The following is a 25,374-nucleotide window of genomic DNA, read 5'->3' as shown; positions in this document are numbered from 1 at the left end:
CATTGGAAGCAGTTCAGAGAAGGTTTTTGAGACTAATACCTGGAATGGGAGGGTTGACTTATTAAGAAAGGTTGGACACCCTAGGCTTGTATCCACTGGAGTGCAAGAGGAGACCCGAGGGGTGTTGACAGGATGGATGTGGAGAGGATGTTTCTTGTAGGAGAATCTAGAACTCAGGGTCACTGTTTAAAAATAAGGAGTATCACTTTTAGGACAGAGAGGAGGAGAAATTGTTTCTCTGAGGCTCCTGAGTCTCAAAAGGCAATGGAAGCAAAATCTTTTGAATATTTTTAAGACAGAAGTGGATAGTTTCTTGATTAACAAGAGGGTGAAAGATTATTGGGGGTGGGCAGGAATATGGGACTGAGGTCAGCGCCCATTGTACTGAATGGCGGAGCAGGCTCGAGGGGCCGAGTGGCCTCCTCCTGTTCCTAATTCAGAAGTTCGGTTCAAGGTTCCACCAAACTTCTCAAAGGGAAATTAAAGATTGGCAATGAATAAACCCTCCTATTTCACCACATTGTTTTTTAAAAATAAATTTAGAGTACCCAATTATTATATTTTCTTTTCCAATTAAGGGGCAGTTTAGCGTGGCGAATCCACCTGACCTGCACATCTTTGGGTTGTGGGGGTGAGACCCACGCAGACACGGGGAGAAAGTGCAAACTCCACACGGACAGTGACCCAGAGCCGGGTTTCGAACCCGGGTCCTCAGCACCGCAGTTCCCGTGCTAACCACTGTGCCACACGCCGCCCCCATTTCACCATATTGTTTACACTCCTCAGCTCCTTAGCCAATCGTTTCCCTTGCTCCCCCTTGGATTGACTCTCTCAAAGGTTTCTATGATGATCAAGCAACTAAACCAATAATTAATTCGCACCGAATCACTGGTGCTTGTATTATTAAAATCTTTGCTGCTTCGAAATGTTGGCCGTGTCTTACACGATGGAGTTGTTTCTTGACTTTTGATTTGTTAGCATCATACTACGACCTCCTATAGAGTCATAGAATCACACAGCACAGAAAAGCCCCTTCAGCCCATCGACTCCGGGCCGGTCAAAAACAACCACCTCACCATTCAAATCCTATTTTTCTGCACTTGGCCCAGAACTTTGTATGTCCTGGGATTACAACTAAATACTTCTTAAATATTATAGATTACTGTGTAAAGTTGAAGCGTGTAGGATTACGGGTAGTGTCTTGAGATGGATAGAAAGCTGGTTACCAAACAGGATGCAAAATGTTGGAATAAATGGGTCTTTTTCGGATTGGCAGGTAGTGGCTAGTGGGGTAACGCAGGGATTTGTGCGAAGAGCCCAACTGTTACACTATATTAATGATTTGGACGAGGGAGCTAAATGTATTATCTCCAAATTTGCAGATGACACAAAGTTGGATGGGAGGGTGAGCTGTGAGGAGGATGCAGAGATGCTTCAGCGGGATTTGGACAGGCTGAGAGAGTGGGCACATGCATGGCAGATGCAGTATAATGTGGATATAAATGTGACGCTATCCGCTTCGGTAGCAAAAATAGAAAAGGCAGATTATTATTTGAATGGGTGTAAATTTAGAGAGGTGGATACTAAGCGAGATCTTAGTGTCCTCGTGCATCAGTCGCTGAAAGTAAGCGCACAGGTACAGCAGGCAGGAAAGAGGCAAATGGTAGGTTGGCCTTCATAGCGAGGGGATTTGAGTGTAGGAATAGAGATGTTTTACTGCAATTGTACAGGGCGTTGGTGAGGCCACACCTGGAGTATTGTGGGCAGTTTTGGTGTCCTTATCTGAGGAAGGATGTTCTTGCTACGGAGGGAGTGCAGCGAAGGTTTACCAGGCTAATTCCTGGGATGGCAGGACTGTCATATGAGGAGAGACTAAGTCAGTTAGGATTATATTCATTGGAGTTTAGAAGAGTGAGACGGGATCTATTAGAAACTTACAAAATTCTAACAGGATTAGACAGGGTAGATTCAGAAAGAATGTTCCCGATGGTGGGAGTCCAGAACTAGGGGGTCATAGTTTGAGGATAAGGGGTAAATCTTTTAGGACTGAGGTGAGGAGATATTTCTTCACCCAGAGAGCGGTGTATCTGTGGAATTCACTGCCACAGAAAGTAGTTGAAGCCAAAAACATTGTGTAATTTCAAAAAAGAATTAGATCCAGCTCTTGGGGCTAAACAGATCAAGGGATATAGGGGGAAGGCAGGATCAGGGTATCGACCCTGGTGAACAGCCAAGATCAGAATGAATGGGGGAAAGCAGCCTCGAATGGCCTCCTCGTGCTTCTATTTTCTATGCATGTTTCTATGTATGAGGGTCTCTGCCTCCACCACCCTTTCCGGCAGTGAGTTCCAGACCCCCACCAGCCTCTGGGTGAAAAGGTTTTTCCTCACATCCCCTCTAAACCTCCTGCCCCTCACCTTAAATCTCTGCCCCCTGGTCATTGATCCCTCCACCAAGGGGAAAGGTTTCTTCCTGTCTACTCTATCTATTCCCCTTGTAATTTTATACATCTCAATCATGTCCCCCCTCAGTCTCCTCTGCTCCAAGGAAAACAATCCCAGTCTGTCCAATCTCTCTTCATAACTAAAACTCTCCAGCCCAGGCAACATCCTGGTAAATCTCCTCCGCACCCTTTCCAGTGGCTATCACATCCCTCCTGTAATGTGGATTCCAGAACTGCTCACAATACTCTCGCTGTGGCCTAACCAACGTTTTATACATTTCCAGCATAACCTCCCTGCTCTGAAACTCTGTGCCTCGGCTAATAAAGGCAAGTATACCATATGCCTTCTTAACTACTGTATCCACCTGCTCTGCTACCTTAAGGGACGGGTGTACATGCAGACCAAGGTCCCTCTGATCCTCGGTGCTTCCCAGGGTCCTGCCGTTTATCCTGTATTCCCCGGCCCTGTTTGTCCTGCCCAAGTGCATCACTTCACACTTATCCGGATTGAATTCCATTTGCCGCTGATCAGCCCATCTGACCAGCCCGTCTACATCCCCCTGTAATCGAAGGCTATCCTCCTCACTATTTACCACCCCACCAATTTTCATATCATCCGTGAACTTACTGAGCAACCCTCCTCCATTCATATCTAAATCATTTATATAAACCACAAACAGCAAGGGTCCAACACTGATCTCTGCGGGACCCCACTGGACACAGGCTACCTGTCAGAAAAACACCCCTCGCCCATCACCCTCTGCTTCCTGCCACTCAGCCAATTCTGGATCCAATTTGCCAAATTTCCTTGGATCCCACGGGCTCTTACCTTCGCTAACAGTCTCCCATGTGGAACCTTATCAAAAGCCTTGCTGAAGCCCAAGTAGACTACGTCAAATACATTTCCCTCATCGACACTTCTGGTCACCGCTTTGAAAAACTCAATCAAGTTGGTCAGACATTGAATGCCTCAACTTTGTGCGCGAGCTTGGGGTTGATACAGTTGAAGGTGACAATAAATGATTATTATAGGGCGCACCTCAACGGCGAGGATGAGCTGACATTTTGAGGGGGTGAAGGATGTTTGTGAACGCTGTGGGGGGGGGGGGGGCCCGCAAATCATGTTCATATGTTTTGGTCCTATCCAAAACTGGAGGGGTATTGGAGGGAGGACTTTACGTAAGCTCAAGGGTGGTGCACGTAGGACTCGAATCAGGTCCCCTAGAAGCTATAATCGGGGTGTCGGATCGGCCGGGGTTGGAAGCGGGTGCGGAGGCAGATGTCTTAGCCTTCGCCTCACTAAACGCCCAAAGGCGGGTCCTGTTGGGGTGGAGGTTGGCTTCTCCGCCCTGGCGTGGTGGGGGGGGATCTGCTGGAATTCCGAACACTCGAGAAAGTAAAGTTCGAGTTGAGGCCTTGTTCACCGTGCATTTGCACGAATTGAATGACATCGAGCATTACGGGGGGGCGGGGGGGGGGCTAAGGAATTGCCATTGTATTTGTTGTTATTGTTAATTATTTGTAAATATGATGAAAATGTGAAAAAGGAGAATAAAAACAAAACCACGCTGACTGTTCCTGGTTAATCCCGGCCTCTCCAAATGCAGATTAATTCGGTCTCTCAGAATTGCTTCCAATAGTTTCCCCACCACTGAGGTTAGACTGACCGGCCTGTAGATTCCTGCTTTATCCCTTCCTCCCTTCTTGAATAATGGAACCATGTTGACTATCCTCCAGTCCTCCAGCACCTCTCCTGTGGCCAGAGAGGAATTGAAAATTATTGCCAGCGCCCCTGCTACTTCCTCCCTTGCCTCACTCAGCAGCCTGGGATATATTTCATCTGGCCCTGGATATTTATCTACTTTTAAGCCTGTCAGACCACTCAGAACCTCCTCTCTGTCTGTGTTGATCTGTAATTTTATCACAATCCTTCTCCATGATTTCCAAACCACACCGTCCCTCTCACAAGTGAACACTGACACAAAGTATTCATTTAGAGCCCTACCTACATCCTCCGGCTCCACACACAAATTACCACTGTGGTCCATAACGGGCCCTACTCTTTCCCCAGTTATCCTTTTACCCTTAGATGTACTTTATTTCAGACCAGACTTTCTGACCTAATGCTTTTTAAAAAATTGCAATTTTCTTTTTAAGTTGGACTTCTGACCCAATTTAAAAACAGCCCACATCAACTTGTGAAATAATCCTGCTCCTGAGAGATGTACCTAGACTTTGATCACTGGCACCTCTTCACAGTGTAGCTGTAACTGGGATACCACATCAGCATTACAAATATAAACCCACATCCTACTGAAGTTCTGATGCACTGCACCCATTTGGCACCAACCGAATACTTGCAGAAAAACACTTGGAAAAAAATAATCTGTACAACAAACCAAGCCCTTTTTGATATTTATCATCAGACGTTTCATTTACTTGTGAAAAAGAACCTCCCTAACCCTCGCTGCCTCACCCTATTCATCCTCAAAACCTCTGTGACCTCTCACATGGTCGCCCCTCCTAGTTTCGCTTCCTTTAGTGCAATGCCCATTTGACTTCCGTGAAGCGCTTTGAGACATTTTTCTCTGCCAAAGACACTCTATAAATGTCGTTGTTATTTTGCCACTGTCTCAAGACTACAGTATTCCTGCATTGCATACTCACTCCTATCTATCCCATCTTCCCATGCCCTCTTTGCATATTAGAAACATACAGTGCATCTATTTCTCTTCTTCCTACACCGTCTACTGGAAGAAAGCAGTGTCTATGGTGAAAAATACCGGCATCAACCAAGTAGTACTATTTGATAATGCAGAGTCAGAGAGCAAAATTGCAATGCTGACTACGCAGCACATCACTGCACAATTTGTGCAAGCAGATCCCCCCCTACTTTTCAACTCGGGTTATTTGAGGGCGAATGGTGGCACAGTGGCCGCATAAATGCCCAGAGGCCTGGCTAACCCTCTGGGGACATCGGTTCAAATCCCACCACAGATTGCTGGTAGAATTTAAATTCAATCATTAAAACCGGAAATTGAAAGCTAGTCTCAGTAACGGTGACCAACCAACTATCTTCGAGTGGTGTAAAAACCCACCCGATTCCGTTCAGGGAAATAAATCTGCCGTCCTCACCCGGTCTGGCCTACATGAGACTCCAGACCCACAGCAGTGCGATTGACTCTTAACTGCCCTCCTAAGTGGCTGGGCGAGCTAGTTCAAGGGCAATTAGGGATGGGCAACTAATGCTGGCCATGCCGAGGCAAGAAAATCTCCAATCCCTCACTTGAAGATCATTCCTTGTCCGCGGGACAACAGCACTACACCAGTCTCCAGGGGCTGGTTTAGCACAGGGCTAAATCGCTGGCTTTTAAAGCAGATCAAGGCAGGCCAGCAGCACGGTTCAATTCCCGTACCAGCCTCCCTGAACAGGCGCCGGAACGTGGCGACTAGGGGCTTTTCACAGTAACTTCATTTGAAGCCTACTTGTGACAATAAGCGATTTTCATTTCATTTCCTCCGGACACCTCACCCAAGCATCCATGAGGAGTGTAAAAACATGTGGCCCAAACCTGTCCCCATCTACATTTCCAGGGCCTATGATCAGGTGTGAGAATCCTCGTTGTTGTTCACCTCCCTAACCCTGGCACACAGAAAAAAAATAATGAAATTCTTCCTGCAACCTCTGTCGCTAACTAACTTAGTGTAGATTGCAAACTCAATCCTTCCCAATCTTCACATTGCAGCTGATGCATAATCCATAATCTCTCCAGCTGCAATCCATTCGGGGGAGGGTGCCCTCAATTCAGCGGTGTGGCTTTTCATGTGACTGAAGACCCTCACTCTGGACCCACAGGTCTTTGGGCTCACGGGGAGAGATGTCCCAGGAGGAGTTGGGATCCACAGTGCTGGATATGCATCCTTTTGTTTCCTTCTCTGCCATTCTATCATTCAGATTTTGTGACTTTGCAAGTTGCAACTTGATGGAGTTTGGTCCCAGTGCCTGTGGAGCTGACTTCAGGGAATGACACTCCCATTTGTTCGATGGTCCTCTCGTTGGATTCGGAGGATGTGTGAGGCTTTGCTGGTGGAATTTCTCGAGCTCTGTTATGTGTCACTCATGCACTGTCCAGGTCTCATGGCAGTACATCGGGGTGGTGAAGACAACTGCTCTGTACACGGAGACTTTACTGATTTGTGGAGGTCTTTGTTGTCAAACGCTTGCTGCTGTTTGGCTGTAGGAGGCTGACCTGGCACAGCTGATCTCCTCGTCAATGGTGGCCTTTTGAGAGAGTGGCAGCCAAGGTATAGGAAGTGTTTAACACATTCCAGAGTCTTTCCTTCAACATATATGGGAGGTGGAGTATTTGGCTGACCAGGTTTGGGTTGATACACAAATTTTTCTTTTGGCATCAGTTTAATCCCATTAAAGATCGAACTATAATATCAGGAGAAGGGTGAAAGTCCTTAATTCCCCACGGGGGCACCCTCAGTTTAAAGAACCACTTTGGTGACATGGCAACCTCACAGCTGTAGCTCAACATGAAGCACTCTCATTTGCCCGGACCGGTCAGAAGGTTGTAAGTTCAATTCTCACTCCAGGCTCGAGGACAAAATCTGGGCTGACACATCTGGTGCTGCACTGAGGGAGTACAGCACTGTTGGAGGTACCATCGTTCTCATGAGATGTTTAACGGAAGTGGCCCTCTGCCTTCTTATTTTGATGTGAAAGGTCCCATAGCCACGATTTCCAGGTGGAGCAGGGGTGTCCTGCCTGGTATTCTGGTCAATACTATCCCTTCAATCGATGTCACTGGAGCAGATGATCAGGTCACCAACACGTGGCTGTTTGTGGCATCTTGCTGTGCGCAAATTTGTGCAGCACTTCCAAATATCCAATTATCCCCCCCCCCCCCCCCCCAATTAAGGGGCAATTTAGCGTGGCTAATCTTTGGGTTATGGGGGAGAGACCCACGCAGACTCGGGGGAATGTGCAAACTCCACAGCGACAGTGACCTGGGGCTGGATCGAACCCGGGTCCTCAGCCCCATAGGCAGCAGTTCTAACCACTGTGCCACCGTAAACTAAATCAAACTGTACTTCGTACATTACAACTTCAAAAGTGCTTCACTGACTGTAAAGTACTTTGGGATATATTGAGGCTGTGAAAGGCGCTACAGAAATGCAAGTCTTTCTTGCTAATGCAAAAACATCAGCAGCTCTCGGCAAAGTCAAAAGGTGATGCACTACAGAGATTGGCAACGCGCCAAATGTTGTGGGCTGGCCTTTCGATTGGAGAGGGGGGGGCGGGAACGGAGCACGATGAGTACCCTCGTGTTTAACCCCGATTATAGACAATTGTTCTCTTGAGTGGAGGAGATGCCAATCATCATGACTGACCCCTAACCTGACCCGGGGAAGGGGGGGGGGGGGGGGAGAGAGAGAGAGAGAGAGAGAGAGAGAGAGGGAGAGGGAGAGGGAGAGGGAGAGGGAGAGGGAGAGGGAGAGGGAGAGGGAGAGGGAGAGGGAGAGAGAGAGAAAAGAGACAACCGCCCCGCTTTCTGGGTGGTATTAAATCCCACTCAGAAACAGAGAGCAGTGCGGGCGGACAGTTCAAAGACAGAAGCTTTGAACACCTGCAGGCTATGACTTCAGAAATAGCTGAATTTGACTTACTGCAGGCAGGAAGGAGTTAACGCTTAATATATATAAACTGTGAACAATGTTGTACACACTTGTTCCCCCTCGAGTGCTTTGAAAGCTTGGTTTTAATTTTTCGAGTGCATCAGATTCATTAGGAATTTGCTTCTATTTATAGAAAATTTCATCAACCACTCGAAATAGAAATGATGATTTTTAAAACAAACAACTCAAGTGACAAAACTAACTGTTTATTTGCAGCAAAGACTAGACTTACTTTCTTAATATCATCTAAGGTGTTAACCTCAGGAGAGAGTCCCCCATGCACACACAGGAACTGTTGGTTCATCAAAGCAGCCAGTGGCAGACAGTCAAAGGCATCCATACACGCATCATATATTCGTTCTGAATATTTAATTTTACCTGTTGGACAGAAACAGACATGTTAAAAGTTATACTGTCCAAACAACAGCTGCACCAAGATAGTCATTATTAATTCTAATAGAACCACAGAAATCTAGCCAGGAACATGTGTGTCAGTTCCTGGCAGAGGTTACAATGTGATTCCACTGCCTTATTTCTCACCCTGCAGCATTGCAACAACTCCCTCTGCTTAAAATGTTTATCCATTCATTTCTGAAAATGGCAAAGGCCTTTATCTCAATGACTGGCTGTGGAAAAACATTCCTCCCCAATGATGGACATGGTTCACCTCAAAGGACGGACATGGCAATCGATTGTATTCAGTGCTCTCAGTCCGTGTGCAGGTGCTTGAGCTAACGGCACCCCGTCCCAACGATACTCGCCCCATAAAGACCCAGTCACTTGGCAGAGATCTGCTCTTCAAATTAGTAACAGAATATTGGGGCACTAGAGAAGGTGCAAGAAAGGATGATAACAGAACGAAGAGGTCATAACTTTGAAGAAAAATTGAACAGGTTGGGACTCATTTCTCTTGACTAGAAGGGGAGTGCCTCAAGGGTTTTTAAAACGGTGAAGGTGTTTCAAAGGGTAGATGTGTTGAAGATGTTTCTGCTCATGGGATCGACTAAAACTAGAAGTTATCAATATTAGAGAGTCGCTCATTAATCCCATGGGGAATTCACGAGAAACTCCGACCCCCCCCCCCCCACACCGAGCAGTCAGAATGTGGTACTCACTCCGACAGAGAGTGGGGAGAATGTGGGCTCGCTCCCATAGGGAGTGGGGAGAATGTGGGACTCGTTCCCACAGGGAGTGGGGAGAATGTGGGACTCGCTCCCACAGGGAGTGGGGAGAATGTGGGACTCGCTCCCACAGGGAGTGGGGAGAATGTGGGACTCGCTCCCACAGGGAGTGGGGAGAATGTGGGACTCGCTCCCACAGGGAGTGTGGAGAATGTGGTACTCGCTCCCACAGGGAGTGGGGAGAATGTGGGACTCGCTCCCACAGGGAGTGGGGAGAATGTGGAACTCGCTCCCACAGGGAGTGGGGAGAATGTGGGACTCACTCCCACAGAGAGTGGGGAGAATGTGGAACTCTCTCCCACAGGGAGTGGGGAGAATGTGGGACTCGCTCCCACAGGGAGTGGGGAGAATGTGGAACTCGCTCCCACAGGGAGTGGGGAGAATGTGGGACTCGCTCCCACAGGTAGTGGGGAGAATGTGGGATGCGCTCCCACAGGGAGTGGGGGAGAATGTGGGACTCGCTCCCACTGGGAGTGGGGGAGAATGTGGGACTCGCTCCCACAGGGAGTGGGGGAGAATGTGGGACTCACTCCCACAGGGAGTGGGGAGAATGTGGGATGCGCTCCCACAGGGAGTGGGGAGAATGTGGGACTCGCTCCCACAGGGAGTGGGGAGAATGTGAGAGTCGCTCCCACAGGGAGTGGGGAGAATGTGGGATGCGCTCCCACAGGGAGTGGGGAGAATGTGGGATGCGCTCCCACAGGGAGTGGGGAGAATGTGGGATGCGCTCCCACAGGGAGTGGGGAGAATGTGGGACTCGCTCCCACAGGGAGTGGGGAGAATGTGGGATGCGCTCCCACAGGGAGTGGGGAGAATGTGGGACTTGCTCCCACAGGGAGTGGGGAAAATGTGGGACTCGCTCCCACAGGGAGTGGGGAGAATGTGGGACTCGCTCATTTGGGGAGTGGTGAGAATGTGGAACTCGCTCCCACAGGGAGTGGGGAGAATGTGAGAGTCGCTCCCACAGGGAGTGGGGAGAATGTGGGATGCGTTCCCACAGGGAGTCAGTGAGGAAAACAACAGAGATGCTTTCAACAGGAAGCTGGAGAAATACTTGAGGCAAAAAGGAATAGAAAGATAATGTTAATGGGGGCGAGGAAGAGGAGGTGGAACGAGGCTCTTGTAGAGCATGAGCATAATGGCAGGGTAGCACAGTAGTTAGCACTGTTGCGTTACAGCTCCAGGGTCCCAGCTTCGATTCCCGGCTTGGGTCACTGGCTGTGCGGAGTCTGCACGTTCTCCCAGTGTCTGCGTGGGTTTCCTCCGGGTGCTCCGGTTTCCTCCCACAGTTCCGAAAGACGTGCTGTTAGGTAATTTGGACATTCTGAAAACTCCCTCTGTGTACCCGAACAGGCGTCGGAATGTGGCAACTGGGGGCTTTTCACAGTTACTTCATTGCAGAGTTAATGTAAGCCTACTTGTGACAATAAAGATTATTTATTTAATATAAACTAATCTAAAATCTACAAAAAATGAAAAACATTTCAAAACTCGACACACACACAGACTGACTGCTGGATTATATACAGAGCATAGATCCTATTCCAGTTTTATAAGCAAGATTCATCTCCTCTGGCCAATTAAAGATATCAGCAAGTAGAGGCTTAAATGGATGAGTGATATTTATTTCCTGTTCATTGAGAAGGCAGCCCTCAGACACATGGCATTTTCAAAAAGCAATGAATGAGATCACTGCCCGAGTCACTCCGCATCGGAACGTGCCCGAGATGAATATCTAGCTGCTCTTTCCCAAGACGAGGCACGATCACGGTTTTACTGGAGATCGAAAACACTTCTTTAGAGAATTGTGTGAAGTGCAAATTGGTAAAGATATAAATGAAAACAAATGCTTAGAAGCGAAAGTAATTAAAGGTAGCACACACGCCAGTTGTTATTTCACATTACTCTTGTGTAAGGACAAAGGTAGCAATTAACAGCTGGTGATTAATACTAATGGACAATAACATATATTTATGTAACACCTTTAACATTGTAAAACACTGCAAGGTGCTTCACAGGCATGTCAGAGAAAATCTGATATCAAGCCACACTAGGTTAGGACAGGTGGTTGAAGGGTTGGTCAGAGAGGTGGGGTTTTTAAATCCTTCAGACGGACAAAGAGGAGAGAGAGGCAGAGAGATGGAAGGAGACCATCCTGGAGTTTAGACAGCTGAAGGCATGGCCAGCACAGGAGTGGGGCAGAGATCGGAGGATTGTGGGGCTGGAGGAGGTTATGCAGCTGAGGAAGAGTGAGGCCTTGGGAGAGATTTGAAAACAAGAAAGAGAGCTTTAAATTCATGGCCTTTTGTGAGGCCAGACGTAAATGGAGGTCAGGGAGTACAGGTCACAGGGAAGGAACTGTTCAAACCATTGTGGTGCGAGATTGTTTGGTTTTACAGAGCGGCTGATAGGCATCATACCAATCATGATGTACACCACAAATCATATCAGTATCACCACACACACACACTGGAGTGGACCCCAAATGGTGAAGATCTAAAACCAGAAGAGATCCAAAGGGATTTTAGGGTCCACATACACGGATCATTAGAATGCCATGGGCAGGTATAGAAAATAATCAAAACGGCAAATGGAATGTTGACCTTTAATCTCAAGGAGTAGAAGTCATGTTTCATCGATACAAAGCCTTGGTTAGACCGCACCTGGAGTTACTGTGATCAGTTCTGGGCCATACACCTTCGGAAGGTTTGAAGAAACTGGGAACTCAGATTCCTGGACGGGAACCGGCCGCACATGCACAGTATTACCTGTTCCACCTTCTTCAGGCTCAGGACTGGCCCTGCGTCAGGAGAACGAGGAATGGCGTGAAAATCCAGTAAAATGACATGGCACAGAGTACTATTGGCGTGTGTGTGTCCCAGTGAGTGGGACATAGGAGGGGGACAAGGAGAGATCCCAATTGTCCCAGGTAAGGGACGAAGTCAGGGGACAGAATTACATCCCATTAAGTTAAAAGAGTGAAGCAGAAAAATAGAGTTCAAATTAAAGAGCTACAAGGCACAGAATTTAAGCAAAAAGCCCTGAAGATTCAAGAAGGCACCAAACGTTGGTGGCCAAAATGGTTAGGAGGGGTTATTGGGTTACGGGGATAGGGTGGAAGTGAGGGCTTAAGTGGGTCGGTGCAGACTCGATGGGCCGAATGGCCTCCTTCTGCACTGTAAGTTCTATGACCCTGTGCTGCAGGCCATTAGGGCAAAGGAGCAGTGATGTTCTGCTTGGCGCAGCCGAAGACCTGAGATTGTGCTTGTAAGAGAACGCTCAGGTCGAAAGGAATCTCGGAAGGTGATATTGAAATCCTGCGAGGTGAGTCATTGTTGAAGCCATCAGAGTGGGGGGCAACCTCTGGAGAAAATCCCAAGGCACGACCTTCAATTGTGGAGACTGAAAACCCGCATGGGAAAGATGACGTTTGAGTAAGATTGGTTCACTCACAATGCGTCAAAACATCTGGGTGGGTTGTTGAGAAATCTATGAAATTGGGTTTAGTTACATCTTTGTGCAGTGTGCTGCGTTCAATCAGTTTGCCTGTTAATTCACATGTAGCTCAGTGTTACCCTGAATGTTAGAATACCAAAGATAGATATTGGTAATAGTTTTATCTTTGTGAACTTAAATAGTAAAACTTTTTTTTGTTTGTTCCAAACCTGTGGAATCTTGTGGTTTTATTCACTTAGTAAGGGCCTTGAATCTCAAACTTTATCTACCTTAAACAAAATATTATAATATTATTGGAACCGAACCTGCCAGAACTCTGAAATCCATAGATCCAAAGATATGAGGCAAAGTTGGGTGGATGGAGTTTGATCACATGATCTTACTGAATGATGGGACAGGTTCGAGGGGCTCAATGGCCTGCTCCTGTTACTGCGCTCCGCTTACTGCGCTCCGCTTACTGCGCTCCGCTTACTGCGCTCCGGTTACTGCGCTCCGGTTACTGCGCTCCGGTTACTGCGCTCCGGTTACTGTGCAGAAACAACTCCGGTCTTGCCCTCAAGAGCGCCGGGAAAGGACCACATGAAATAAAAGTTGGGGCAGTCCTGACACTCTACTTTTTTTTTTCTTTCTTCTTTCTTTTTTTAATTAAATTTAGAGTACCCAATTAATTTTTTCCAATTAAGCGGCAATTTCGCGAGGCCAATCCACCTACCTTGCACATCTTTGGGTTGTGGGGGCGAAACCCACGCAAACATGGAGAGAATGTGCAAACTCCACACGGACAGTGACCCAGAGCCGGGATCGAACCTGGGACCCTGGCGCCGTGAGGCAGCAGGGCTAACCACTGCGCCACCGTGCTGCCCATCCTGACCTTTACTGACACTTGCCAGGCTATTAAGGTCGTCACAGAGCATTTTTGGACCGGATAAAAGTTCATTCACAGCTTAATTGCTGAACTAAAGCTTTCTCTCATACTGCGGACATTCATCACTGTTCAAGCTCCGTTTGCATCTTGTACAAAGCAGCAATGGTTACTATCTGTCCCACTATTCGCAAAATCAAATGTTTAGTTTCATTGCTCTTAGAGGTAATAACTTGCATTTCAATAGCACCTTTCATACTAACAGGACTTCCCAAAATACTTTACAGGAAATCACGTGCTTCTGAAATGTCACAGTTGTAATGTCGGAAATGCGGCAGCCAATCAGCGTACAACAAACAGCGATGTCAGTATGATCAGATCAGTTATTTTGGAATGTTGTTGACAAAGGGATAAATACTGGCCAGATCTTCAGTGAGAGCTCTTGTCATAACCTGCCTGAATTCTATGGGCTGGGGACAATTGGTTATCCCATGATGTATTTTGGGGAGTATGAGCGCCCCCAATGAGGAGGGGTTGGGGGGCAATCACTAGTAGGTGCAGCTATATAAATAGAGCTGGCCAGCTTGGTACCGGCTAGAGAAGGAAGCAGTGGTGAACTACTGCTGCTAAGTACATATTGTTGTCAATAAAGTTACTCTCCGTTTGACTCGACAAACCCGTGCTGGATCCTTCGTGGCCCTCACAAAATCTCTCCGGCTCAGTCTCAGAGTAACACCATGGAGTTATTTACAGCACAGAGAGTGTCCTTTTGGCCCATTGAGCTCCTGCTGGCTCTCTATGGAGCAATCCAGTTGGTCCCATCCTCCACCCTTTCCCCATAGAACTGCAGTTTTATTTCTTTCAAGTAACCATTCAATTTCCTTCTGAAATCATTGATGGTCCCCATTGCCACCCCCACATGGGCGGAAGGTTGATTGTAACTCACTGTGTAAGAAGCTCTGTCTCACATTCCACCACCCCCCACCCCCCCACCTCCCCGCCCATGTCCCATGACCCTTCTACCATCAGTTAATGAGAAGAGGTTTTCTTTGTTTATCTTATCTGACCTTGTTCACCTCTTATCAAATCACCCCATAATTTCCTTCACCCCAAAGAGAACCACACCACCATCTTCAACCCAACCTTGTAACTAACCCCCCACCCCCGTCCCTGGAACCATCCTGGCTAAATCTCCTCTCAAGGATCCTCACATCTTTGCCAAGTGTCATGACCAGGCCTGGGCGCAATTCCGTAGTTGGGACCTAACTTGAGCTTTATAGAAGTTCCTGCCTCTATTGATGAAAGCTCAAGATCCCATATGTTTTGCTAACCCACTCTCAACATGCAGTGCCGTCTTCAAAATCGATGTGCATACATCCCCAGGTCACTTGTTCCTGAACACTTTGTAGAATTGTGCCATGAAATCCGTTATCTCCTCCCTAACTCCTTTTCCAAAATGTGCCACCTCGCGTTTCTCTGTATTGAATTGTAGCTGCCACTCCCCTGCCCATTAGCATTATTCTCACTCTGCCGCGGGATTTAACAGGTCTCATCGATATGAAACAAATAAATGAATATTTCTATTGGGGGCCAGCATCCAAACATGGGAGAGAACAATATTGAATGAAGTTGAGAATCTGTCATATCTGTTCCGTATTCCTCTCACTCACTTGTTTAGTTGCATCAATTTTTAATTGAAAGTTTACTCACAAATGAAGTCATTGGCCTACCTGAGCCTATAAAAGGTTAATGACATTGACTGGAGACATCTGCCAATTTTGATGGAGATATTTTGGATAACTCTGGGTATGATGCATATGCCTATTTATTAGAAGGTATTTTAATCCATACTTCATGAACATTTACGACGAGGAGGAGCTGAAACATTAACTCCCAGTCAAAATATTTTGTTGAAGGCAGGCCATTAGTTTTCAGCATAATCCATTCTGATGTTTTCATCCTCCAACCTTCTAAGGTCTCGCCTATCCTCAATACAGGGCTCAAGCATTTCCAATTCCCTTCAATCGTCCCATGGTTGCTGTACCTTCAGCTATCAAATTCTTAACCTTTGGAATTCCCTCCCTACATCTCCCCCAATGCATGTGTAAGACGTTCTGTATAAGGGGGGCATGGTGGCGCAATGGCTAGCACTGCTGCCTCACGGTGTCGAGGACCTGGGTTCAGTCCCTGCCCCGGGTCACTGTCCGTGTGGAGTTTGCACATTCTCCGTGTCTGTGGGGGTCTCACCCCCACAATCCAAAAAGATGTGCAGGGTAGCTGAATTGGCCACGCTAAATTTCCCCTTAATTGGAAAAACAAAGAATTGGGCACTTTAAATTTAAAAAAAAAGATGTTCTGTGTTGTGGCAGGGTGGAAACCTCCACTAAAGGCAATAAATGCAAACCTATCCAGATTCAAGCACAATAATTGATGCCCAGGATGTCCTGTAGAAATGGCACAGCTGGATTTGCACTGTTTCTGGTCAATGACATTTGGAAGGTGAACCAGGTTGTAGATGTGAGCAAGTTTCAATTGAGGGTTTTCAGAATGTGACTTGGCGGCAGAATGATGAACACTCCACCTGGGGCCCTGCCAGCAGCTCAGACATGCAGGAGGAAGTCAAGAAAAACTACTCACCCCATTGTGAACATTCTTCAGAACTACAACATGGAAACTATGGCGAGATGCCACAGTACCACATTCTCTCTGATGAATAAGAAAGTTATTGGGCACCTTTCCAATTGGTGAGAATCTTTGAACATGAGAACCAATTTGTTGGAAGCAAAAAGTGATTTTGACACACCGTCGCTGTCAGCCTTCAACTCTGACAGGTTCCGAAGTGCCTCGCACTCACAAGGATATTCCAGTTTCAACAAACTGACAGAATTTGTCTTCATTTCCGTGCCACAATCATTAAGCTTTTATCACAATTGGCTAACGCAGCTGTCCTTTTGCGCGTATTTAGTGCAAGTTGCGCTCAAAAACAGATGTACTGTTTCAATCTTAACAGACTGAAGCAGATTAACATTAAAATCCGGTAGTCGCGGTTTGAAAGTGCAACGCATCAGATAACGTCCAAAATGAAACAAGGCTTTCAAAGAGGATTTTGTGAGGACACCAGCAGTTACTTCAAACTGGGCTTTGACACTTGTTGTGTGCACTGCATGGCACCAGCAGCTGATGGAATAATAGAAATGAGGGTAATGTTCCGTCCATTGTGACTGCACTTTGTAAAAGTTACCCAACTGCTTACATCCCCCATAGCTTTGCAAACCTTTCCCCATCAAATATCTGACCAATTCCATTTTGTAAACTGTGCATGAATCAGCTTCGACTGCTCTTTCAGGCAGTGCGTTCCAGATCACAACTCGCCGTGTTTCAAAAAAATATTCTGTCTCTGCCTTTTTTGCTGATTATCCCCTGGCTGCCAAAACTGCAAACTGTTTTTCCTTACTAATACTAGGGGCAACACGGTAGCGCAAGTGGACAGCACTGTGGCTTCATAGCGCCAGGGTCCCAGGATCGATTCCCCGCAGGATCACTGTCTGTGAGGAGTCTGCACATTCTCCCCGTGTCTGCGTGGATTTCCTCCCACAGTCCAAAGATGTGCAGGTTAGGTGGATTGGCCATGATAAATTGCCCTTAGTGTCCAAAATGGTTAGGAGGGGTTATTGGGTACCGGGGTTAGGGTGGAAGTGAGGGCTTACGTGGGTCGGTGCAGACTCGATGGGCCTCCTTCTGCACTGTATGTTCTATGTTCTATGACAATCTCAGACCAAAACCCCAATGTTTGAGTTTATTTGCAAGACGGTGCAGAAAGAATGATTCGCTCCAGGAGTGATTGCACGAAGGAATAGGCATTTGGTATTTCTAAAACCAAACTTTTATGATGAAAACAATATTACATTTTGTAAACTTCACACCTGAAAAGAACAGTTTACAATTACACTTAAACACCACTACTCAATTTCCCATTAAACACCAAGAAAAGAAACATACAGCTCTCAATCTATCTTACTGCAGGAGAATTGTGGACTCAGCGTCAGGCAGATCAGAATTCAACTCCTATCTCCAAAACATTGTCCAAAAAACTGCCTCTCTAAAGCTTTTCAAAATGATTCTCTGCACACCTTAGCTCCACCCAGAAATGGCCTCAGCTCCCCAAACTGAAAAACAAATGATCTGTGCAGGTTGCAAACGCAGATCAACTCCCCAGGGATTTTCCCAGTCAAACATCCCAGACTGAAAAACCCATTCCTTTGTCAATTTCACTATCTGGTTGCTAAAACCACCCAGGCCCTGCAAAATAGAATTATTTTTTTCAAAAAAAAACATGACCATTGCAGTCAAACACACTAACTCCAGGCTTTTAACCCTTAAATTGCTCAAAACTTAGAATCTAATATTCCTAAAGTTTTCCCATCGTCACACTAATTAAAATCCCTGAGTTTTGAACACCCCCCATCAACTCTCCCCTGAGCCTTCTCTGCTCCAAGGAGAACAATCCCGGCTTCTCCAGTGACTCCATCTTCTCTCAAGTGTGATGCCTAAAAGTGGACACAAAACCGCAGCTGAGGTTTAACCAGCGATTTATAAAGGTTTATACGATCAACATTGATTCTGATCATTAATCGTGGGACACTGCAGAAACATTCATTCTTTAAAAAATTTTAGAGTACCCAATTCATTTTTTTCCCCCAATTAAGGGGCAATTTAGCGTGGCCAATCCACCTACCCTGCACATCTTTGGGTTGTGGGGGCGAGAACCACGCAGACACGAGGAGAATGTGCAAACCCCACACGGACAATGACCCAGAGCCGGGATCGAACCTGGGACCTCTGCGCCGTGAGGCAGCAGAGCTAACCACTGTGCTGCCCTTGCAGAAACATTCTTAACCCAACAGAACTGAGGGAGGTTCATACTCACATTCCTGCTTAAAAGTGAAATATTCAGTCAAATGCCGGCATTCGTGGTTTCCGCGAAGTAAGAACAACGTTTTTGGATATAAGATTTTCAAGGCCCAAAGGTACAACACACACTGTAAGATAAGAGAGAAAGTAAATGAGTTACAGACACTACCATCAAAGAGATTGAACACGGGTAAACAGGGCAGCAATATGACCAAAAGCCCGGTATATCTCACACCACTGGGGATAGCCTTCAGTTCATGCTTTAGGACACAATTACAAACATAGAACAGTACAGCACAGAACAGGCCCTTTGGCCCTCGATGTTGTGCCGAGCCTGGTCCGAAACCAAGACGTTTTGGAAAACCTGTTGGAATAAAAGTGTCACCCAATTGGATCGTAAAAATATCAAGGCAAATGTGTCTGGGCACCAGAAACAGGATAACCAAATTTCCACTTTGAGCAAGTCTTGGGCCAGCTCTTTGTAATCTCTCCATATGTGGCCCACTGCCAAATGTTGTTTAATAACATTCCTGTTGGGAAGGTTTCAGGCTGCTTCACTACGTTAAGTCGCTATAGAAATGCGAACAATTGAGTTTTTCAATGTAATTGTCTTTCAATATGATTGCTCCAATTACAAGTCAGACACTCTCCCTCTCCACCCCCCCCCCCCCCGCAATTTTGAGTTATTTTATGAACTGTTTTTTCAAATTATGAAGTTTTCGCTCAGCTCACTCGACTGCACAGAAGCCACTTCTCAACCTTCCAACTGCTTCATAAAACAGATTACTGCAGGGGTAGGAAATAATCACATTCTGTCTTTCTTTCACTTCAGCAAAATTAAATCAAATGCAAGCGATGGAACGTCTAGAGGATTGTTTCCAGGACAAATTCATCACAGAGGCTCTGCAGCACAAACAATTGATTTAATCTGATTTCAATTTCATTTAATGGATATTGGCTGCATATTGTGACACCACAATTCCGGAGTCGAAATGAGATGAGTAGGTATTTCCCCTATTAATCTCACCTGGAGACAGCACTGTTTAACTGACTGCGACTGATTATAACTTGTATATGTAACTACCCTCCACTCACTGTACTTTGTTAAATAACTAATCTTGCATCTACTGCAGCTCTGTTTGGGTTTCCCCCTTTTGCTGTAGTTCATAGAGACACTTTTTAAATGGACTTTGTAGATAGTTTGTGCTAGTGTGCTGTATAAATAGATTCTGTAGACTGTCCCAGTGTGATGTATAAATAGATTCTGTAGGCTGTTTGTGTGCTAATTAAATAGACTCTGCAGACTGTTCCAGTGTGCTGTATAAATAGACTCTGCAGACTGTTCCAGTATGCTGTATAAACAGATTCTGTAGACTGTTCTAGTGTGCTGTATAATTTTTAAAAAAAATAATCTTTATTGTTACAAGTAGACTTATATTAACACTACAATGAAGTTACCGTGAAAAGCCCTGAGTCGCCACATTCCGGCATCTGTTCGGGTACACAGAGGGAGAATTCAGAATGTCCAATTCACCTAACAGCACGTCTTTCGGGACTTGTGGGAGGAAACCGGGGCACCCGGAGGAAACCCACGCAGACACGGGGAGAACGTGCAGACTTCGCACAAACAGTGACCCAAGCCGGAAATTGAACCTGGGACCCTGACGCTGTGAAGCAACAGTGCTAACCACTGTGCTACCATGCTGCCCAATACATGTTCTTTTTTTAAATAATTTTTTTTTCTAGTATGTTGTATAGACTCTGCAGACTGTTTGTTCCAGCGTGTTGTATAAAGACTCTGTAGACTGTTGTTCTAGTGTGCTATATAAATAGATTCTGTAGACTGCATGTCCTAGTGTGTTATATAAATAGACTCTGTAGACTGTTTGTTCCAGTGTGCTGAATGAATAGACTGAGGAGTCTTGACAGGGTGGATATGGAGAGGATGTTCCCTATTGTGGAAGACTCTAGAACTGGGACTCACTCATAAGTGGTCACTCATTTAAGTCATACGAGGAGAATCTTTTCTCTCAGAGGGTCGCATGTCTCTGGTACTCACTTCCTCAAAAGGCAATGGAAGCAGCATCAACGGGGCCGAGGTGGAGATGGTTAGCAGTTTCAAATTCCAAGGGGTGCACATCTCCAAAAATCTGTCCTGGTCCACCCACGTTGACGCTACCACCAAGAAAGCACAACAGCACCTATAATTCCTCAGGAAACTAAGGAAATTTGGCATGTCCACATTAACCCTTACCAACTTTTACAGATGCACCATAGAAAGCATCCTATCGGGCTGCATCACAGCCTGGTATGGCAACTGCTTGGCCCAGGACCGCAAGAAACTTCAGAGAGTCGTGAACACCGCCCAGTCCATCACACGAACCTGCCTCCCATCCATTGCTTCCACCTACACCTCCCGCTGCCTGGGGAAAGCGGGCAGTATAATCAAAGATCCCTCCCACCCACCTTACTCACTCTTCCAACGTCTTCCATCGGGCAGGAGATACAGAAGTCTGAGAACACGCACGGACAGACTCAAAAACAGCTTCTTCCCCACTGTCACCAGACTCCTAAATTACCCTCTTATGGACTGACCTCGTTAACACTACACCCTGTATGCTTCATCCGATGCCGGTGCTTATGTAGATACATTGTATATGTTGTGTTGCCCTATTATGTATTTTCTTTTATTCCCTTTTCTTCCCATGTACTTAATGATCTGCTGAGCTGCTCGCAGAAAAATACTTTTCACTGTACCTCTGTACACGTGACAATAAACAAATCCAATCCAATCCAATCCAATAATTAAGGCAGGGCTAGACAGATTCTTGAGAACAATGTGGTGAAAGGTTATTGGGGTGGGCAGGAATGTGGGGTGGAGGTTACAATCAGATCAGCCTACACCTGCTCTTAATTCCAGTTGTGTGTGTTTGTTCGTAGGTGGGCTCTGTTGCGGAGTAAAGGCACTCTGTTGGCTGCTTGTGGTACTATGCGGAGTAAACAGATTCAGTTTGCTGCAAGGCACATCACATGTGCAACATATTGGTCAACAGATGCATCAATAGCCAATCTGGATGTTCGGTGGTTAACAGAGCTGACCTGATTTGGCGTGATTAATCACGAACAGTCTTACATCACACAGCAAGTCGCAACATTGCCAGTTGCGATGCTTTATAGGTGTGACATGTTAAAAGGCAATAAACAAATACACAGACTGGATGCAATGGTTTCACTGATATAAATAGTGGTACACATTCAATAAACAGCCTTTCATGGCATTTCACATTTCATGGCGATGTCTTCAGACTCCGACAGACCCCTACCCATCACTATTTTAATCAGACAGAAGATAACGCCTTGAAGAGTGGCTTGTGAGCAGGACACAACCCAAAGCCTCCGACTGGAGAGAATTAATGAGGCTGACTAGATGGAAGGTTGCTCGAATGAGCAGGAAGTCATTAAACCGGGGATTTCAAGCAAACCCAATTTGTAGCGTACATATTCATTTTTGTTCCCACACAATTTGGGCCAAGCCCAATACATCAGTCACCCCAATACGAGCAACAAAAGTTTGTTCTCAAACCACAAGCAGGAACAGAAATTGTGTTAATTGTCTGCTTCACTTGGTTGTTGAGATCCTGTTGATGCAACAACCTTTCCCCACAGGTAAATCAGAGAGGTCCCCAGTCCTTCTCTGGTAAGGGAGGAAATTGAAGAGGAACAATCCTATTGCTATTGTCGATACGAGTTTGAGAGAGCAGCACATGCAGTGGGATTGCTGGCTGGAAGTTTCTAAGGAGCCCATTAGTGTGCATTAGCATCATCGAAAGACGGTGCTTAATGCAGAATGCTTCAAGTATCAACTGTGTATTCTAATTAAGCTCCCCAGTGCCAGGTTTAATAATCTTTGAAGACTGTTACTATCCTCCTGCCAGTAATGCCATTCATTGCTGTGTAAACTTTTTTTAAAATGTAAGGGGCAATTAAAAAAATACGCTTATAAAATTCTATTATTTTAAAAATATAACAGCCAGGAAATCCCACAAGGTTCATGTTTGAAAGTTTAATGATATTAGGCACTGTGCAGCGAGCATCCATCAGGTAAACCAGCAAAAATAGGAAGGCAGATTATTATTTGAATGGGTGTAATTTGAGAGAGGCGGGTACTCAGTGAGACCTTGGTGTCCTCGTGCATCAGTCGCTGAAAGTAAGCGGCAGGTACAGCAGGCAGTAAAGAGGCAAATGGTAGGTTGGCCTTCATAGTGAGGGGATTTGAGTATAGGAATAGGGATGTTTTACTGCAATTGTATAGAGCATTGGTGAGGCCACACCTGGAGTATTGTGGGCAGTCTGGTGTCCTTATCTGAGGAAGGGTGTTCTTGCTGTGGAGGGAGAGCAGCGAGGGTTTACCAGGCTGATTCCTGGGATGGCGGGACTGTCATATGAGGAGAGTCAAAAATCGGTTTGGATTATATTCATTGGGGCAGCACGGTGACGCAGTGGTTAGCACTGCTGCCTCATGGCGCCGAGGTCCCAGGTTCGATCCCAGCTCTGGGTCACTGTCCACGTGGAGTTTGTACATTTTCCCCGTGTTTGCGTGGTTTTAGCCCCCACAACCCAAAGATGTGCAGGGTAGGTGGATTGGCCATGGTAAAATTGCCCCTTAATAGGAAAAAATGAATTGCGTACTCTAAATTTTTTTTTTTTTTAAAGGATTATATTCATTGGAGTTTAGAAGAGTGAGAGGGGATCTCTCAGAAACTTATAAAATTCTAACAGGATTAGACAGGGTAGATTCAGAAAGACGGTGGGGGAGTCTAGGACTAGGGGTCATAGTTTGAGGGTAAGGGGTAAACCTTTTAGGACTGAGGTGAGGGGAAATTTCTTCACCCAGAGAGCGGTGAATCTGTGGAATTCACTACCACAGAAAGTAGCTGAGGCCAAAACATTGTGTAATTTCAAGAAGGAATTCGATACAGACAGCTCTTGGGGCTAAAGGGATCGAGGGATGTGGGGGGGGGGGGGGGGGGGGGGGGGGGAGGCGGGATCAGGGTATTGAACTTGATGATCAGCCATGATCAGAATGAATGGGCGGTGGCAGGCTCGAAGGGCCGAATGGCCTCCTCCTGCTCCTAGTTTTTATATAAAGACCGAGACGTTAATTATCGTGATTAATGTTTCAGCATCACATCATTAATCAAAAGCAAAGAGACTTGCATTTATTTTGCACCTTTCACAATCTCAAGGCGTGGCAAAATGCTTTACTGCAGCAAGGTGAACTGCTCATTCAGAGAGCAGCAGCAGGTTAGATGGACCGAATGTCCTCCTCCTGCGCGGGTAACGATTCTGTGATTCTGTCATTCCCTGAGGGGAGGGATGGAGCTGGGAGATTATCAGCCTGGTCTCTCCAGACCAAACTCCCTCCCTCCACAGATCACAGTCCGCTCACACTCAGCTCAGAGCTGAAACAGCCTCTGTCCACAGTGGTCACGGGGCAGCGTGTGGACACTGGAGACTCATCGAAAGGTGGTCAGGGGCAGGAAACACAACAATCAAGTTGGTGCACAGCAAGCCCCCACAAGCAGCAAGGAGATAATGACCACATAAAATCCGCTTTAGTGATGTTGATTAAGGGGGAAAATATTGACCCCTTATAGGTATTCCGATGAAGACGGGGGTTTATGCGTTTAATATTTATCCCTCAGACAACATCAATAAAACAGATGATGCATTAAGTATTAACTTACTTTTAGTGGGAGCTCACTGTAAGCAAATTGGCTGTTGCGTTTCCTACTTTACAACATCAAGTACATTTCTAAAAGTACTTTGTGATTTGGGAGGACCTGAGCTTTGAAGGGTTTGGGGGATTCTGTGCATTACAACTCAAGGAGAACACAAAGAGGACAGGGGAGAGGCAAGGTGAGACAGCAAAATAAACAACCACAATCGAAACAAGCAGTTCTAATGTGGAAAAAGGCCCTCCGGTTTCAGAGATAGGAGGAAAATGAACTTGGGGGGAAAAAGGGGGAGACCCGAGAAGCGATGGGCAAAGCTTAGAAAGTGGAGGGATGTGTTAATGGCAGGGGGGAAAGATGGAAGGATGGGGGGGATTGCTGGGTGTGGGGCCCTGGTGTCTGTAAGGCTGGTTGCTCACTGTGGGTGAAAGGAAGGCATGCAAATGTCAGAGGTCAGGGGCGAAATTCTCCCCAACGGCGCGATGTCCGCCGACTGGCACCAAAAACGGATCAGATGGGCATCGCGCCGGCCCAAAGGTGCGGAATGCTCCGCACCTTTGGGGGCCGAGCCCCAACATTGAGGGGCTAGGCCGATGCCGGGAGGGATTTCCACCCCGCCAGCTGGTGGAAATGGCGTTTGTTGCCCCGCCAGCTGGCGCGGAAATGCGACGCATGCGCGGGAGCGTCAGCGGCCGCCGACAGTTTCCCGCGCATGCGCAGTGGGGAGAGTCACTTCCCTCCTCCGCCATGGTGGAGGCCGTGGCGGAGGCGGAAGGGGAAAGAGTGGCCCCACGGCACAGGCCCGCCTGCGGATCGGTGGGCCCCGATCGCGGGCCAGGCCACTGTGGGGGCACCCCCCGGGGTCAGATCGCCCCGCGCCCCCCCCAGGACCGCGGAGCCCCGCCCACGCCACCTGGTCCCCACCGGTAAATACCAGCTTTGATTTACGCCGGCGGGACAGGCAATTTCTGGCTGGGACTTCGGCCCATCCGGGCCGGAGAATTGAGCGGGGGGGTCCCGCCAACCGGCGCGGCCCGATTCCCGCTTCGCCCCAATCTCCGGTACCGGGAGACTTCAGTGGGGGCGGGGGGCGGGATTCAC

At 46.9% G+C, this 25,374-nt stretch overlaps 1 protein-coding gene across 5 annotated transcripts in view; it reads right to left on the bottom strand.

The window, feature by feature from the left end:
• The window catches only part of LOC140408257 (protein phosphatase 3 catalytic subunit alpha), a 459,377-nt gene that overhangs the window by 170,369 nt on the left and 263,634 nt on the right, over nt 1–25,374 (bottom strand). For all 5 annotated transcript variants that reach the window (XM_072495215.1, XM_072495212.1, XM_072495214.1 and 2 more), the window contains exons 4-5: nt 18,555–18,666; nt 8,361–8,506 (exon numbers count right to left, since the gene is read on the bottom strand). In XM_072495215.1, coding sequence (XP_072351316.1) covers nt 8,361–8,506; nt 18,555–18,666 — 258 coding nt within the window. The remainder of the gene's footprint in view (nt 1–8,360; nt 8,507–18,554; nt 18,667–25,374) is intronic.

This window comes from Scyliorhinus torazame, chromosome 3 (genome assembly GCF_047496885.1).
Source record: "Scyliorhinus torazame isolate Kashiwa2021f chromosome 3, sScyTor2.1, whole genome shotgun sequence".
Lineage (NCBI taxonomy): Eukaryota > Metazoa > Chordata > Chondrichthyes > Carcharhiniformes > Scyliorhinidae > Scyliorhinus > Scyliorhinus torazame.
Note: the sequence above shows the minus strand (reverse complement) of the source record. Positions and strands in the feature narration are given on the sequence as shown.